Source organism: Trichosurus vulpecula, chromosome 2 (genome assembly GCF_011100635.1).
Source record: "Trichosurus vulpecula isolate mTriVul1 chromosome 2, mTriVul1.pri, whole genome shotgun sequence".
NCBI lineage: Eukaryota > Metazoa > Chordata > Mammalia > Diprotodontia > Phalangeridae > Trichosurus > Trichosurus vulpecula.
The window spans coordinates 451,648,514-451,667,784 of NC_050574.1; the positions used below are offsets into that span (position 1 = coordinate 451,648,514).

The 19,271-nt window shown below is 36.1% G+C and overlaps 1 protein-coding gene across 1 annotated transcript in view; it reads left to right on the forward strand.

The window, feature by feature from the left end:
• The window catches only part of KLHL15 (kelch like family member 15), a 61,909-nt gene extending 43,976 nt beyond the window's left edge, over positions 1-17,933 (forward strand). Inside the window, exon 4 of the mRNA XM_036744658.1 lies at positions 12,097-17,933. Within this exon, the coding sequence (XP_036600553.1) occupies positions 12,097-13,206 (1,110 nt within the window). The 3' untranslated portion in view covers positions 13,207-17,933. The remainder of the gene's footprint in view (positions 1-12,096) is intronic.
• The last annotated feature ends 1,338 nt before the right edge of the window (positions 17,934-19,271 follow it).

Sequence of the window (19,271 nt, forward strand, 5' to 3'; positions counted from 1 at the left end):
GAGAAATAAATGAAACAAACAGAAACTCTGTTACAAACATGTATAATTAACCAAATAAAATTTCCTCGTCGGTTGTGTCCAAAAAAATAAATATGTCATTCTGCACTTTGAGTCCTTAACCTCTCTTATTTTTCTGTCTTGAGTGATGTGTACGTGTGTATTCTTTTTTGATGAGTTCAGATGAGAATGAAGTTCAAGCGTCAGCCACTCACCCCACCTATTCCTCCTTGTTTTTATGACCTGCTCTGGTTATGTGAAATAATTTTCCTTAACTTTCCCTTATTTACTCCCTGCCTCACTCCTATTGTATTCTTTTTCTTTTCTGTTTCCATTCTTCTAAGGTCTAGAGTCTAGACATAATAGAACCACTCTTCTCATTACCGCCTTCTGTCTAATTAGACTCACTCTCTGACTCTTGATCCATGATAAGGTTCAATGAGAACAAATGTGTCTCTCCATACTGGAATGTAAGCCATTTATCTTTATTTTTAACTGTTCATTCACATTTACCTTTTAGATTTCTCTTTACCTCCTGTGCTTGAACTTCAGAGTTTCACACAGCTCTGGTCTTTTCGTCAGGAATGTTCAAAAGGGCTGTTTTATTAAAGGTCCTTTTTTCCTCTCTAGGATTATATTCAGTTTTGCTGGGTAGGTGATTCTTGGCTGTAAACTTATCTTTTGCCTTACACCTTACTCCCTACCACATACTCTTTGATCCAGTAACACTGGTCTCCTAACTGTTAAACAAACAACACACTTATTTCTCAGCTCCAGACCTCTCTCTCTTCATCTTTGCCTACTGGATTCCCTGACTTCCTTTAAGTCCCACCTAAAACTATTCTACAGGCAGGCTTTCCCAGCCCCTCCTAATACTGGTGCCTTTCCTCTCTTAATTATTTCCTATTTATTCTGTATATAGCTTGTTTATATTTATTTGTTTGTTGTCTCCTCCATTAGACTACGAGTTCCTTGAGATTAGGGATTGTCTTTTGCCTCTTTTTGTGTCCTCACTGCTTCGCATAGTGCCTTGCACATAGGGAGGCAGCTAGGTGGTTGTCTCAGTGGGTAGATCAGGAAAACTTGAGTTTAATCCAGCCTGAGACACTTAACTGACTTTGTGAACCTGGGCAAATCACTTAACTTCTCTTTGCCTTAATATACTGGCGTAGGGTTAATGGAATATAAGATCTTCCCGGTCCATTCATAGGCCTGTGTGACCCCGTGTGTCCCCTTTTTTCCTTGGGACAGGTGTTGTTAAGCCTCCCCCTCCCCTTGATGTTCCCTGGTCTGGTGATTGTGTATCTGTTACTTTGTTTAGACAGTTGGAGGCCTGTCTATTGAATTCTTTCTTGGATACTCACTTCTTTCCATGATTGTTGAGCCCTTTGAAGCTGACTTTACTTTAGAAAAGCAGATCAAAGAACCTGTGCTACCAGGCCAACCTGGGTGTGCTAGGATGCTTGTAATACAACTGGAGAAGAAAATGGCAAACTAGGGCAGCTAGTGGGGCAGCAGCTGGAGTGCCGGTTCTAGTCAAGAATACCCGAGTTCAAGTCTGGCCTCAAATACTTCGTAGCTGTGCAACCCTGGGGAGGTCACTTAGCCCTGTTTACCTCAGCTCCTCTTCTGTAAAATGAGCTGGAGAAGGAAACGGCAGACCACTCCAGTATCTTTGCCCGGAAAACCCCAAATGGGGGTGTGAAGAGTTGGGCATGGCTGAAATGACTGAGTAACAGCAATGGCAGTTAATAAATGTGGATTCATTGATTCTTTGACCTGGAAGTTGTGATTTTGGCAATGATGTTCCATACTTGCAATTTGTAGAATTATTTCAAGTGGTAACTAGTGGATTCATTCTATTTCTACTTTATTCCTCTCTAGACAATAAAAAGATTTCTTGAAATATGATGTCTAGCTCTTGTTTTGGGTCAGGAAGTCCAGTGATTCTTAAAGTTTTTCTCCTCAGTCTGCTTTCCAGGTCAGTTGTTTTTGCTGTGAGATGTCTTCCATTTTCTTCCATTTTTTCATTCTTTTTACTTCATTTTAGCATTTCTTGTTGTTTCATGGAGACATTGGCTTCTCTTTGATTTATTATAATTTTCAAGAATCTTATTTATTGCTTGGGTAAGGGTTTATACCTCTTGTGTCAAGCTGTCAGTTCTCTTTCCATTTCTTTCTAACCTGGCTTTTATTTCTTTTCCAATTTTTTCCTCTAGCTATTTCATTTCATTGACAAAAAACATTTCAAACTCTTTTTCAAAAACTCTTGTTTTATCTCTTCCAGGAATTACAGCTGAATTTGTGTCCAAGATGTATTTTTTCTTTGAGGCTTTGTATGTTAAGTGTTTTGTAGTCATTCTCTTCTTCTGGGTTTGTGTCTTGAGCTTCCCTCTTACCATTAATAGCTTTTTATGATGGGATTCTTTTTGTGTTTGCTCATTCTTCCAGACTACTTCTTGGATTGAACTTTATGTTAGGGCTGTGCTCTCTGCACTTGCAGAAGGAGGGTCTGGTGGGACCAGTACTCAGTAGCGTTTTGTATTATTCCAGGATCTCATGTTCAGGTCAGGCTAGGAAACCTCCAGACTTTCAGTGATCCCAAAGTTGTCTGATCACTGTCCTCCTTGTCTGAGCTCTACAACTTACTGACCTGTCTAGCAACAGTAGACTGCTGCTGGACTCAGTCACTATCAGCCTTTTAGGAAGGTAGTTCAGAGTCGCAGAACTGCAGCTTCATTTTTTTATGGAATTATTGCCCTGGTTATTCCTCTGCGTGCTTCACACTGGGCTATAAGTTGGATTTGTGGCCTTGCTGTGCCCTTAGGATCTGAGCCATACAGCTACTGCTTGCTTTTGAACTTGCTTCTCTTGGTACACGGTCCAAGGCCTGTACTAAGGTGTGGGAAGTAGGTCAGAGGGAAGCAAAGTTTCCCTCCTTAGTCTGACCAGGATCTGTGGCCCTGAACTGGTAGTGGTTTGATAGTACTGTCTGTGGCCGTCTGTTCCTATTGAAGTGTTCTTCTAATGAGTCTGGGAGTGCCCTGATATGAGTCTAGAATCTCCTCTTGTCCTGTGCTAGAAGGTTCTTCACATGGTTCTCCTGACCAGACTCCATCCCCAGTGTCTGTAGACCTCTCTATTTCTTTATGCCAACCTGGGCTAGAAAAATGACTTAGTGTGACTTTTTCTCAGATTTCTCTGTCAGGATTCAGACTGGCACATTTTTTAGTTCTGTTTGGAGGACTTTTTTAGGTGGAGAGCTTTTTGCTACTCTGCCATCTTTACTTCCCCCTTTTTAAAAAAAATTAAAAACATTTTAAAAATTCATTTGGAACTTAAATACCAAAAGACATCAAAAAAGCACATTTCCATGTACACACAGCACAGCATATAAAGAGGATTCAGTATAAAGCCAGGAATTTCCTTTCCATGCTGTTTACTTTCTTTCAAAAACAGTGTAATAAATACTAGTTTTCTTTTGTTCTCTGTTGTGTACTTTTATTTTCTCCTTCCTTCCCCACCCTACCCTAGAGAAGGCTATCACTAGATACAAATATGTCTGTATATCTGTGTGTGTGTGTGTACATGTAAAACCATAATATACATATTTCTGTTTATCAGTTCTTTCTTTAGATGTGGATAACATCTTCCTTTATAGGTCCTTTGTAGTTGATTTGAGTGTTTATAATACTCAGAATGACAGCAATTCAAAGTTGTTCTTAGAACAGTCTTGCTATTACTTTGTATAATGTTCTTTTGGTTCTGTTCATTTCACTCTTCATTATTTCATGCAAGTCTTTCCATGTTTTTCTAAGATCAGCTAGCCTGTCATTTAATGTTCTAGTAATATTCTATCACAATCTTATACTACAGCTCATTTAGTCATTCCCCAGTTGATAGGCATCCCCTCAGTTTCCAGCTCTTTGTCACCACAGAGAGAGCTGCTATAAATGTTTTAGGACATAGAAGTTCTTTTCCTTTTTCCCTAGTCGACGTGGGAAAGAGACCTAATAGTGGTTTGTTGGTTGTTGTCCCCCATTCTCAGAGGATCAAAATGACATCACTGTGTTGGAGCCGTGTATCCTACTGTGGCTGATCAGACCGATATGAGCTCAGAAGGCTCTACTGTGGGTCAGTCACAAATAGTCCATATAAAACACGGTTTTATAACTCTTTGGGCATAATTCCACATTGTTGGATCAGTTCACAGTTCCACCAACAGTGAATTAACATCCCAACTCTTCCACATCCCTTCCAGCATTTGTCACTTTCTCCTACTGTCATTTTAGCCAATCTGATATCTCAAATGTGTTTTAAAATGCATTTCTCTAATCAATAGTGACTTAGAGCATTTTTTCATATGACTTGATATAGTTTTGATTTTTTTCATCCAAAAGATACCTGTTCATATCATTTGATTATTTACCTTTTGGGGAATGACTCATATTCTTATAAAATAGACAAAATTCTTTATATATTTGAGAAATAAGACCTTTATCTGAGAAACCATCTATAAAAATTTTCTCCCAGTTTTCTGTTTTCCTTCTAATTTTGGCTACATTGATTTTATTTGTACAAACCATTTTAATTTAATGTAACTGAAATTATCCATTTTTCACCTCACAATGTTCTCTGTCTCTTGCTTCTTTATAAATTATTCTCCTGTCAATAAGTCTGATAGGTAATATGTTCCATCTTCTAATTTTCTTATGCTATCTCCCTTTATATCTAGGTCATGTATCCATTTTGACCATATCTTGATAAATGGTATGTTGGTCTATACCCAGTTTCTGCCATACTGCTTTACAGCTTTCCTAGCAATTTTTACCAAGTAGTGAATTCTTAACTTAAATCTTTACATTTGTCAAGCACAACGTTACTATAATCATTTGCTGATGTGTTTTGTATGTCTATTCTGTTCCACTGATCTACCTTTCTATTTCTTAGTTAATACAACATAGTTCTAATAATTACTGCCTTATAGTGTAGTTTAAAATCTGGTATTGCTAAACCTCCTTTCTTTGCATTTTTTTTTCATTAATTCTTTTGATATTCTTGACTTTTTTGGTCTTCCAAATGAATTTTATCATTTTTTCTAGCTCAGCAAAAAATTTCTTTGGTGATTTAATTGGGATGGCATTGAATAAACAGATTAGGTAAAATTATCATTTGTATTTTATTGGCTCTGCCTACCCATGAACAGTTGATATTTCTCCACTTATTTAAATCTGACTTTATATAAAAAGTATTTTATAACATAAATAATTAAATTAATTAAAATTATTAATTCTATACCATTTACTATATAATTGGGTTCATTTTAGTAGGGATACTCCCAGGCATTTTATACAGTCTACAGTTATTTTAAATGAGGTATCTCTTACTATCTCTTCTTGCAGAGTTTTGGTAGTGATATATAGAAATGCTGATGATTTATGTGGGTTTATTTTATATCCTGCTACTTTGCTGTTTGAAATTATTATTTCTTTCCACTAACTTTTTATTTGATTCTTTAGGATTTTCCAAGTGTATCATATCATCTGCAAAGAGAGATAGTTTTATTACCTCATTGGCCATCTGATTCCTTTGATTTCTTTTTCTTCTCTTGTTGCTATTGCTAGCATTTTTGATACAGTATTGAATAATATTGTTGATATTTAGCATCCTTGTTTCACTTCTGATCTTACTGGGAAGGCTTCAAGCTTATCGCCATTACAAATAATGCTTGCTGATGGTTTTAGGTAGGTGCTTCTTGTCATTTTAAGGAAAATATTCCTTTATTCCTATGCTTTTCAGGTATTTTTAATAGGAATGAGTGTTGTTTTCCTTATGTTAGACTATCTCTACATTCCTGATATAAATCTCACTTGGTTACAAGGTATAATCTTTGTAGTATATTGTTGTAATCTCCTAGTTAGTATTTTATTTGGGATTTTTGCATCCATATTCATTAGTGAAATTGGTCTATAATTTCCTTTTTCTATTTTTGATCTTCCCAGTTTAGTTATCAGTACCAAATTTGTTGCAGAAAAGGAGTTTGGTAGGATTTCCTTCTTTGCTTGTTATTCCAAATAATTTATTTAACATTGGAATTAGTTCATCTTAAAATATTCAGTAAAATTTATTTGCAAATCCATCTAGTCTTGATGCTTTTTTCTTAGGAACCTCATTTTTGGCCTGTTCAATTTCTTTTTCTAAAATAGGTTTATTTAGATATTCTATTTCCTCTTCTGTTAACATAGGCAGTTTATATTTTTGTTAAGCATTCTATTATTTCACTTAAATTGTTAAACTTACTGGCATATAATTGGGCAAAATAACTCCTTATAATTGCTTTGCTTTCATCTTCATTTGTGGTAAGTTTGCCCCTTTCATTTTAATACTAGTGATTAAGTAAGTTTTAAAAAATTGCATACCTATTTCATTGGTCTGTTCTTTCTCTGTTTTGTTGATATCAGCATTCAGAGATACAGATTTTCCTCTGATTACTTCTTTTGCTTCATCCTATAAGTTTTGGTATTTGTTTCATTACTTTCATTTTCTTTAATAAAATTATTGTTTCTATGATTTGTTCTTTAACCCACTCATTTTTTAAGGTTAGGTTCTTTAGTCTCTAGTTAGTGTTTAATCTCTGTTTCCATGGTACCTTAATGAATATAATTTTTATTGTGTTGTGATCTAACAATGATGGACTTAATATTTCAACTTTACTGCATTTGACTGTAAGATTTTTATGCCTAATATGTGATCAATTTTTGTACAGGTGACATGTACCACTGAGAAAAAGGTATATTCCTTTCTATTCCTATTCAGTTCTCTCCAGACAGCTATCATATCTAGCTTATTTAAAATTCTATTTACCTCCTTAACTTCTTTCTTCTTTATTTTTTGGTTAGAGTTATCTAATTCTGAGAGGGGAAGGTTAAGGTCCCCCACTATTATAGTATTACTATTTTTTTTCCACCTGTGTAATTCATTTAACTTTTTCTTTAAAAATTTAGATGCTATAGGTATGATACTGCTTCATTTTCTGTGGTACTTTTTATCATAATGTAGTTTCCTGTTTGTTTCTTTTAATTACATCAATTTTAGCTTTAACTTTGTCTGAGATTATGATTGCTACCCTTGCTTTTTTTTTCTTACCTCAGCTGAAGCATAATAGGTTCTATTCCAGCCTTTTATTTTAACTCTGTATGTGTCTCTCATTTTAAATGTGTTTCTTGTAAACAACATAATATTGGATTCTGGTTTTTACTCCATTCTGCTGTTTGTTTCCATTTTATGGAGAGTTCATCCCATTCACATTCAAAATTATAATTACTAGTTGTGTATTTCCCTCCATCCTATTTTTCCTCTATATTATCCATCTCACCATCTTTTTACCCTGTTCTCCCTGACAGTCTGATTTGCTTCTAGCCACTGCCTCCCTTATACTCCCTCCTTACCTTCCAATTCCTTAGTTTACCCACTCCTGTAAGAATTCTTCCCTTACTCTCCCCCATCCTCCTATTTCTTGATCTACACACCTTTTTAAAAGTCCCTCCCTTATCTTGTTTCCTTGCCCTCCTATTTCTTTATAAATTTAGAAGACTTTTATACCCTTCTGGATGTATATGTTATTCCCTCTTTGATCCAGTTCCAGTGAGAATAAGATTCCAGCACTATCAGCCTTCCATCCCCACCTGCTTCCACTGTAAGTTATTCCCTTCACATCTTGTTTGCACGAGGTTATTACCCCCATTTTACCTCTCCCAACCCAGTTTTACTTTTCAGAATCATCCCATCGTGCTCACTTCAGCCCCAAGCCTTCTTTGTATGCTTTTTTCAAACTAGTAATGATAACATTCTTAAGAATACAGATATGCATTTTCCCCATATAAGAAGTAAACAGTATGACCTTATTGAGTCCCTTATAATTGGTCTTTTATGTTTACCTTAGGTTTCTTCTAGCTCTTATATGTCAAATTTTCCATTGATTTCTCATCTTTTTGTCACAAATATATGAAAATCTTTCATTAAATGTACTTTTTTTTTCTTCCCATTCAGGATTATACTCAGCTTTGCTGAGTAAGTTATTCTTGGTTGCAAACTCAGCTCCTTTGCTCTTCAAAATATAATGTTCCATGCCCTTAGGTCTTTTAATGCAGAAGCTGCTAAATCACGTGTTATCCTGATTGTAGCTCCAAAGAATTTAAATCATTTTGTTTTTCTTTTTTAATTATTGCTTATAGTATTTTCTCCTTAACCTGAGAGCTTTGAAACTTGGATATGATGTTCCTGTGAGTTTTCATCTTGGGATCTCTTTCAGGTGGTGGTCAGCGGATTTTTTTCTGTTCTATTTTACCCTCTCATTCTAATAAGTTTAGGGTAATTGTCCTTAATGATTTCTTGTAATATTGTATCTAGGCTCTTTTTTGATCATAACTTTCAGGTAGTCCGACAATTCTTATATTGTCTCCCCTCAATCTGTTTCCAGATCAGTTGTTTTTCTAATGAGATGTTTCACATTCTCTTCTTTTTTTTATTCTTTTGATTATGTATTATTATTTCTTGGTACCTTCCAATGCCCTTTGTTTCCCTTTGCTCAGTTCTAGTTTTTAAGGAGTTATTTCCTTCCTTAAATTTTTGGATCTCTTTTCCCAATTGATTGATTTTCTTTTCACAATTCTCTTAATTTTCTTGAATTGCTTATCTTTTTTTTTTTTTTCCTAATTTTCTTCAACCTCTCTTACTTGATTTTTAAAGTCCTTTTTAAGTTCTTCCAACAGTTCTTTTTGGGCTTGTGACCTTTTGACATTTTTCTTTGAAGTAGGAGTAGGTTTTTTAAACTTCATTATCTTCTGAGTATGAACCCAGATTTTCTTTATTCCCATAGTAGCTATCTATGGTTGGGTTCTTTCTCTAGTGCTTTATTATAATTATTATTATTATTATTATTTTTTAGCAGGTTATTTTCATATTCAAGTTCTAGTCCAAAGTTGTGGAGTGTGATGCTTCAGGCTTTAAGTTTTTCTCTAAGCACTGTCTGGGGGCTCCTCCTTGGGCACTCCTCTCTCTGCCCCTAAGCCATGGCTAGGGCCCCCAGCCATGCTGTCACTGCAAATGCTCTTGCTTCCCTGCAGTTGCTCCCATGGCTGCAAACTTTAGCTCACCCCTGTGCCCTGGTACTGAAACCAGGGTCCCCGCCCTTCTGCTATTGCACTCACAGTGCAGGAGATTGTCCCTCCTGCCTCACAGCTGCAGCACAGGTCCGATTGTGGTCAGCACAACTGGGCCTGGCATCCTGCAACAGAGGAGGGGTCCTTCATCTTCCCCTACTCTGCTCTTCCTCTGCCACATTATCCTTGAGGTGAAAGTTCCTGATGCTAGGGCCTGACCCAGCTGCCCCCAGGGCTTTTTGTTTGTTGATTCTGAGGAGTCTCCCAGAGGTGTTCGCACTTCAAATAAGCCAACTCTCTGCCCCTGGAAGTGGGTCGTTCCTGAGGTCCTCCCACGGTGTCTTAGGACAACTGCTTTACTCCAACTTTTAACTATCTCTGCTGCTCAGAAGTTCACTTTAAGGTGATATTTTATCTTGTTTGTAGGAGAAATTTGGAGAGTCCAGTATTTCCTGTTTTATTCAACCGTCTCCCCCCCCCTTTCTTCTTTTAAATCATCAAACATAATAAAATTCAGTCGCAGCCCTTCCATCTTATTTGATGTTTAAGATGGGTGTTATGATGATATGGTTCTTAGAGGAGGCTTTTATCACCCCCTGCACTCTATGAAAATGCACACACTTCTTCCATATAAAGTGTTTCCCCAGTTTGTCACTTGTATTTCCTTTTTTCTCTTTGATCCTTTTTCTCTTTACTCCTGTGTTTGTATTTCGTAATTTCTACTCATCCCTAGTCTTTTAATCTGGAATACTTGGAAATCCTCCATTTCATGATCTTTTTCCCCTTTCAAGGTTGATATTTAGTTTTGTTGGGTGAGTTACTATTGATTGATTGTTAGTCTGTATCTTTTGCCTCTTAGAATATGATACTTTGTTTCCCTTTCTTTATAGTGTTAGATTTTGTGATCCTGACTGATTTCTTGGTGGTGGTTCAGTCTTTGCAGCCTCTTGGTGGCCCCCATTTCAGGTTTTCTTGGCAGACATACTGGTATGGTGTGCCATGTTGTTCTTTAGCTCATTTTGCAGGTGAGGAAACTGAGGCAGACTGGGTTAAGTGACTTGCTCAGGGTCATGCAGCTAGTATGTGTCTGAGGCCAGATTGGAACTCAGATTTTCCTGAGCCCCGGTGCTCTATCTGACATACCAGCTAGCTGCCCTACCTCCTTTCTGGCTGCTTGCAGTATTTCTTCTTTGACCTTTGAATTTTTACTTTGGCATTGCTGAGAGTTTTTATTTTGGAGTTTCAAGAGGGGGTCGGTGGATTTTTTTTCTCTTTTAACTTTGTTGTGATTCTAATCTGTCTGAGTAGTTTTCTGTCATGATTTCTTGAAATGTGACATCCAGGCTCTTTTTGGTCAGGGTTTTTAGAGAGGGCGGTGAAATTGATCCTCTTTTGCATCTGCTTTCCAGGTCGTTTGTTTAATATAAGACATCTTAGTTTTTCTTTCATTTTTTTGCAGCCTTTGCCCTTTATTAACCTTTACTTGGTCCATTCAAGTTTTCAGGGCTTTGTTCCTTGGGGAAGGAAGGTTTTGTACCTCTTGTGCCGAGCTGTTAATCTTTTCAAGTCTTGTCACTTCTTTAGGATTTCTTTGCTCTAATACCATTTAAAACTCATTTTTGTAAACTCTTGCATCATTTCTTCTCTGAATTCTGATTTGTTGGACAAGCTGAATTTTCTTTGGAGATTTTAGTTGTAGCTGTTGTATTCTCTTCTGCATGTTTGTATGGTGATGAGCATCTGACATTATAATGATTGCTTTATCTTTTTGTTTTTGTTCATTTCCCAACAATCTTCTCTGAGTAAGCCAGCGTCACCAGCCTGGCTTGTCATGGAGTTCTTGGGGCTACGTTTGTGATCTCATTCTGCCTGAGGGATCGCCGTGCTACTGTCCTGGATGGGGAACTGAGTACAAGAGGTGTTTAGAGGACTGGGTGCTGAGCTCACACCGTTGGCCTGGGCCCAGAGCTGAATCTGTGGTTGACTCTTGGCACTATGAACATCTCAGCCAGCACGGCGTATCCCTAAGTGCAACAGGAGCAAGTGATGTCAGAATGAGTAGAGGGCTAGCTTTAGATTCAGAAAGACTTGGGTTCGATTCCTGTCTCTGACATCAAGTCGCTTACGCACTCAGTGCCCCAGGCAGCTTTCTAAGATTACAAGCTATCAGTCTCGATCCATGCAAGGAGTTTCCACAGTAGGACTTCCTGCGCAGATGAAATAGCAGGTCCCCTACCCCCATGACAAGGTAAGAAAACCATAGAAAAGCAAATCGAACCTTCTTTGTTACCTTAAAGACATTTACTTAGTTTAAAGATTTTTAAGTTTACATTTTCTCCTAAGTTTCTAAGCTGTTTATTTTACATTGTTAAGGAGTGTGCTAGGTGAGGTACCGGACAGAGTGCTGCACGGCAAGTAAGAAAAACCCAAGTTCAAATCTTGCCCCAAACACTTACCCAGCTCTGTGTGAATGGGCAAGTCACTTAACCTCCTCCAACTTCAGTTTCCTCACCTACCAAATGGGGGTAACGCCCCCGTTTCACAGGGTTATTGTGACGATTAGGTGAGATGCTGTATGTAAATCTCTTTGTGAACCTTGAAACAATGCAGATGTTAGCTTTTGTTATTGTCATCTTCAGAGCCAGAGAGGATGTGATTCTGTTCTGTCTGATAGCATCTCTTGGGAGGTAAGAAGCTGATCCCTTTTTGTGTCGTTAGGATAGCCATAAAAAAGTGTGGCAACATGAAGTTCGCAGTTAGACCATGCCTAAAGTATGAGTGTTTACACGATTTATAAGCCGTCAAAATACCTAGCCTTAGATGCTTTGTAAAAATAAAACCCCAAAGGATCTAGAAATGGTTTTAGTGGCCTTTGAGCATTTTGGTCATCATCAGTGCTTTTTCTTTTGGTTAAAATTAATTTTTAATGTGTCCTTAGGTTAAGACATCAGAATTTTATAGATACTCTCGGCAGCTACGACATGAAGTTGACCAAGCATTGAATTACTTTCATAGTGTTCACCAGCAGCCTTTGATGGAAATGAAATCCAGCCGCATCCGTTCTGCCAAACCCCAGACTGCAGTATTCAGAGGAATGATAGGACATAGCATGGTAAATAGTAAAATTCTTCTTTTACACAAACCACGGGTCTGGTGGGAGCTGGAAGGTCCACAAGTACCTCTACGACCAGACTGCCTTGCCATCGTGAATAACTTTGTGTTCTTGTTAGGCGGGGAAGAACTGGGGCCGGATGGTGAATTCCATGCTTCCTCCAAAGTGTTCAGGTATGACCCAAGACAGAATACTTGGTTGAGAATGGCAGATATGTCTGTGCCACGTTCAGAATTTGCAGTTGGCGTTATCGGTAGGTACATCTATGCTGTGGCTGGAAGAACAAGAGATGAGACATTTTATTCAACGGAGCGTTATGACATCACTGAGGACAAATGGGAATTTGTGGATCCTTATCCAGTCAATAAATATGGACACGAGGGGACAGTGCTTAGTAACAAGTTGTTCATCACTGGTGGAATTACCTCATCTTCTACTTCCAAACAAGTGTGTGTATTTGATCCTAGTAAAGAAGGGACAGTGGAACACCGAACAAGAAGAACTCAAGTAGTTACTAATTGTTGGGAGAATAAGTGCAAAATGAATTATGCGAGATGCTTTCACAAAATGATCTCTTACAACGGTAAGCTTTATGTGTTTGGTGGTGTCTGCGTGATCTTAAGGGCCTCTTTTGAGTCACAAGGATGCCCTTCCACAGAAGTTTATGACCCGGACGCTGATCAGTGGACTATCTTGGCATCAATGCCGATTGGTAGAAGTGGTCATGGTGTAGCCGTACTGGACAAACAAATAATGGTTCTTGGAGGCCTTTGCTATAATGGTCATTACAGTGATTCTATTCTCACGTTTGATCCAGAAGAAAATAAATGGAAAGAAGATGAGTACCCACGGATGCCCTGTAAACTCGATGGCTTACAAGTATGCAGCCTGCATTTTCCTGAATATGTATTAGAGCATGTTAGACGTTGCAGCTAAAAATGTACATCTCCCTTAAAAGAAAGAAAGCAAAGCGTAGTATTTAAGGCTCTTAAGTACTTGTTGGTGTTGTAGTAGTTACTAAATGCATAAAGAGAAACAGGGAATGCACCTCACCAGTTTTACTAGCAATGCCATTGTTATGGTACTGTAAAATTTTCTTTTCTCCTTGCATTTTCCCCCCTTTCAGTGGCCTCATGAGCTCATGCAGTTAATTCATTCTAGAAAATAGCAGTTACACTTATAACCTCTGGAAGCAGTTGAATAGAGTGATCCATTTGTCAGGAAAGTTGATTTTATACCTTAAAAAAACATTTTAAAGTGTCAAGGTAGGATTTGGTAGTCTTCTGGAAGAAGACCTACCTTCAAGTGTCATTTAAAGTGATTTCAGTCATTTCTTCTATCTAAAGTCTTTTGGATTGCTCATTATGTCAATGTTTCACTTTTGGTTTTGTCATACAAACAGCTTAAAACTTAACTTTTTGCATGGCTTTTGTATAGTAGTCTGCTGAAAATGCAAAAATATAAATTTTCTACTAAATTAACAACTTTTTATACTCAAAACACTATTTCTATGCTGCCTTCTATTGTCTGCATTGTGTTTGTAAGTGAAGAAAATATATGCACATGTGAATACATAATAAAATATATACAGTGCATCTTTTTGTGTGGTTAGGATCTTACATTTTTAATTAGTGCACAAATTGTCAGTCATACTTGTTGAGTTTTAGATGTAGTAACATCTTTTCATGTATTAATATTTAAAAAAAATTAAAGTAACTGGAGGCCTCATTTGGTATCAAAGTACCCTCTCTTTGATACATACTGATTGATTCAGTAACATTTCAACTCTTTATATTCATGATACATATATAAACTCACGAAGATAAAGATTTTATATTTATTTAAAAAGTAAATATTAAGGTAAACCACATCAATGTTTGTCTTTCACTTTTGAATATGTTTCTCTTTTCAATACATTTGAATGTCATTCTACTTGTAGTGAGAACTGGATATGTGTAAGCCCTAATTCTGCAGTGTGCAAGCACTTTTTACCACTCCAGAGGTGGTTATACTCTACTGTATGTAATGAGATTCAGTAGTGGTATTACTTATAGTTTGTATTTGAATCTAATAATAATTTTCAGGTATCATCCAAGGGTGTTGGATTATGAAAATGAGAAACATAAATTTTAAAACAGGCCATATTTACCATTTCTTTATTGAGAGAAATAATAAAATGTCAGCAGCTATTATCTTTATCTTCATGCCCTTTCTTCCTTTAGAAGGTTTTTGGTGATATCACATACATAATTAAAACACCTTAAAGATAAGTTTGACTTCCATTTCCTTCCCTCTCCTCCCTCCATCCCCACTCCTGCCAAAGTGGGGCTGAGTACTTCTGTTAGAGATCCCTTAGAGATTTAGAACTTAATCCTAATTGCAGACATTATGAACAAACTATTATCGGACTAACAGTTATTTCCTCAAGCTTTTCTTATGAATTTTACCAGCTTATTTTTTTCTTCCATACTATCTGGTGGTATTGGTGATGGACCCTCATCTTCTGTCTCTTGTACTAAAGTACCGCGGTCATGAAGAATCATGACCCTAAAGTTAGAGAATGAGCAAGAACAGTTTTTAAAAATACATTTATTAAGAAGGGTGCTTTAGGACTAAATGTACCTTTTAATTATTTAAGCTCAAATAGAATTATTTAGTTGAGTGTGACCTGGGAAATTTGCTTCCTGTAGCATGCCGTGGCCAAATTGATGTCATCTTTTTCATCCTCTCATTGGCCTTCAGTAGGCCGTGCCCGCCCCGGCAAGTGTAAGATGTAAGACATTTGTGCAATATTACAGTGCTGTTATGTAAATTTTCTAGTTTTATACAAGTTTTGATTGCTGCCATCGTTGAAAGTAATGTGGCGAGGTGAAAGAACTTCCAAAGAAGAAACTTCCTGGTAACTCCTCCCCTGCCCCCCAATCCAACATAGATTATACTGTGAAGTAAAATCTGGCTTAGAAATACCAAAATTGTTCATTTTTTGTGAGTAACAAGCAGTAAGGTAAACTAACCTTTAATTTGAGAAAAGTCATTATTAATCTTTTATAATTCAAACAACGACAAAGTCTATGACTCAGCAAGACATAATCTGAAACTGTTCATCTGAGAGCACAGCTTGCAAAGAAGTTTTAGCTTTAGGATGTGATTCTTTATTTCTTTTCAGTTTCTAGGAAATAAATTGATCATTGCTTTTCCAGGGTTATGTACACAAGAGCCTTCTTCATCTTTTTAAAAAATAGACAAGTTCCTGACATCTTAATATTTACTAAAGTTTTACCTTTTCCTTTTAGTAAGATTTTGTAAGCAGACTGTCTTGGTAAGGTGGTGGGTTTTTTTTTTTTCCCCTCTAAAACTGCTAAAAGTTTTTCTTCCTAGCTAAATGCAAACTGAGAAGAGTTTCTTCTTTTTATACTCTTGATATCTTTCCTTCATCTTTGTGACTTTACAAGTGCTCCATCTTGTTATAGATGAAGAAAACAAGGAAAGATAAACACATTTGATTCTGGTGCCTACATCCAGGGTTTTTCTAACTGTAAGTGTATTTTTGTTCTGCTTTTGCTGTTTTCCTGCTTAGCTATGACTTGATAGCCATTGTTAGGGAGAGATCAGAGAAAATAGTCAAGTCCATATGCTTGATATTTTATATTAAAGGAAATAAGGCCAAGATTATAAAACAAATGTCTGTGAAATCCTAGCTTGAACGATGGAGTTCAGTCTCATGAAAGTCTTTTCTAAGCTGATGTTAGTGGTAATCAGTTTTGAGCATTAAGAATAATTGATGTTTGCTTGGGTTCTGAATGTATAATGTCTGAGAGAGAACTTTAGCTATGTATATTTATATTTCTAATGGAGATTATTTTAAGTCCATAACTAATTTACATTCCCTTATAAAATTGTGATTTAACTGTAGAGATTTATTTTTGTTAAACTATAGGAATGGTTTTCATAAGGATTTTTTCAAGTTTATTTTATTTTATGGTTTTTTTGTCCCCCAGAACCATTTGTGTATTTTTATCAGTATATGTTATGCCTATGCTCAAAACAGTGTTTTTTAAAAGTACAGATAAGAGATTCGAAACTATACAGTGTCACTATTATGATTGTTCCACGTAATGTAAGTAATTACATTGATGTCAGTAAACTTTTAAAAATTTGACAAATAGGTCATTTTTATTTGCCCTTCTTTATCAGACAATTTGTTTCCTTGCACTTCTTCAGTCTTCCTTTTCATGGTAATATAAGTTCTGATGTTAATTTGCTTAAAGAAAAAAATCTTGTAGTACAGCCTTTTCATAAATACAAAGCTTTCCCACTGAAGCTTTCTTCTTTTTAAAGATGTGATTAGGAGAAATACTACTGGTTTTTAAAAACAGTTTAATTAATAATTATTTTTTCCTGAAACAATTTTCTATTCCTTCGTCATACCCTGCACCTTGCTAGAGTTAAGGTAGTAAATTGTGAAATATTGACCGAGCCCTTCTCTAACCCTCTTTAAACTTGTACCTTCTGATGCCTCATTCTAGAAAGCATGCTGTCCTGATGTTAAAAGGCACACTTATCTAGTGTGTGAAGTAATAAAGTAAGAAACGGATGGAAAAGTTTTTCTTAAGTGAAATTAAACTTTAGAACATTTTATAATGAATTATTTGAGATAAGTACTCTCCTAGAAATGTTAAATATTCAGTGGGCTCTTCATTTTTATATCTGTATATGTGGTGTTAGGTCATAACATTTCAGTTTAATAAGCTATCAGAAATTTTTGGAGAATCTATGATTTGAAAGTCTCAACAAAAAATAAAAACATTAATATAGGCCAAGATGTAAATTAGACATCATTGAGAAATATTTAGCAGTCCGCGATGAAAATGTATTGTTAATGGCGGCTTTCTTAGGTCACTCGGCCTAACCATCCATTTTCAGTCTTGTTTGCACATATAGCCACTTTTAGGAATCATGAGCTCAATTGTATCTTTAGATTAACTTGGTTTGAAGGAGGGGACCCCAAAAATTAAAGAACTTCCCCTTAAACAAGAAAGTACTGAAATTTAGTCAAACAACCGATAGAATTCAATGTTAAAGTAAGAGTAGAGTGAAGTCATAGATAAACTCCTAACAGTGCTTTAATATAACTTAAATACTAATAATATAAGCTATAATAATACTGAGAAAATTCCATTTTCTACTTTTTGGTTTTGTTTCCTATTGATACTTTTGAATTATTTTATACACCTTTGAAAATAATGATCATAGATTGAAGAATTCTATTAATCTCGTGTTACCAGTATGCCAGTGAGGGACGGGTATTTGCTTTCTAAAAGAATGTTTCCAATAAGGTAATTGGAGAAGTTATTTTCTACCTAGCCTGTATGCACCATGGCTCTTGGGCATACATTGTCTATAGAAATATTTTGAGCTTTTATGTACGTTTTGGGCTAGTAGTCTTAACAGCAACCCCAGGGTTGTTATAAAATTCTTAGAATAATTTAAGGTTTGCCTTTTATAACTGTTTTGAAAAGCCTTTACATTTTTGTCAGGTAATTTTCCCAAACTGTGGATACAATCTGTTCAGACATATATGTATATGTTATCCATTCTGTTTTTAAATTGAAAAAAAAAATGTAAAAAGTGTGTATAAAGAAATTGTAAATAAAATATTTTTAATCTTTAAAACTTACTCTTTGTCTTTTTTATTTACTATACTTATATGTATGTATATGTACTCTTACTTTCCAATTCCCCATGTGAAATCACTATAATTTCTTAATATCACAAACTGGTTTATGTTCAACACAGTGGAAATAAGATTTGTGAATATGTCTTCAATCTTAGAGTCTGTGTGGGAAATTATTTAACATGATTTTCAATAATTATAATCAAGAAGTTTCATCAAACAGCTTTTGAAGGTTTGAAACATCAACTGTCACTTTTTTGGGCCTTCATTTTGTTGATGAATTTTAGTTTATGGTAACTAGAAGTCTGTACCCAAATTGGACAGCCTTTTTTGACTCCTAACTCTTAAAAGCATTCCTGAGATTTTGAGTGTAGGCAGAAACAGATCTGCCTCCACATGAGTGCTCATGGCACCTTTCCTCTGAAACTCCATCTTGAAACTGATTAATTAATCTACCACCTAGAAGTTTCACTTCATTACCAATATGGCAAAATACTGCCTTGCTGACTACCAGCCATAATATTACCTTGTTTTGAGGTGATCAGTCCAATATTTGGGTGGGTAGATTTTTTTTGTTTTTAAATTACCCGTATAATTGTGTATTTTGTGACTTTTGTCAAGTAACTTTTAACTTTCCAAGCCTCATTTTCATATAATAAAATGTGAGGTTTTTATAAGATGGCTTACAGCTCTTAACATTCTATGGAACTTCCAATTTTACTGAGGAGACGGGATAAATTTCCCTAGCTCAATGTGACTGTCTTTATCTAAGAAGTGCCTTTCTTCTAATAAAAAAAAATCGTAACTATAACAGTAGTTGACATTTTAAAAACAATCTCATTTGATCCTCAGACGCCCCTGTGAGAGAAGTAGGACAAGTCCCCTTATGCCCATTTTCCACTGAGGATCCTGAAGCTCAAAGAGATTGTGACTCGTCCAAAGTCACAGCAGTAGTGTCAGAGTCAAGGTTTGAGCTCAGGTCTCTCCTGACTACTCCAAGACTAGTGTATTTTCCACTACACCAAACTGGAATTTTACAGCCACATAATTTATAATATAAATGCCTTTCCCTGAATTTACATCAGGTACTTTATGACAAAAGTCCCAAAGATCATTCAGTACTACCCAAATTAGTAGCTACATTGGTACCTCTGAGGTAACTTTTTTTTCAAAATACTGTGCACCATAATCCTTATGTAAAATGGGAAGACAATAGGAAACAGATTGATCACATAGGCCTATTGCCTCAACAAGGAACAAGAAATGGACACCTGTAAAAGGTATTAATTTATAGGCTATTCCAAACTTCCTTCCTGAAGCCTGCCAC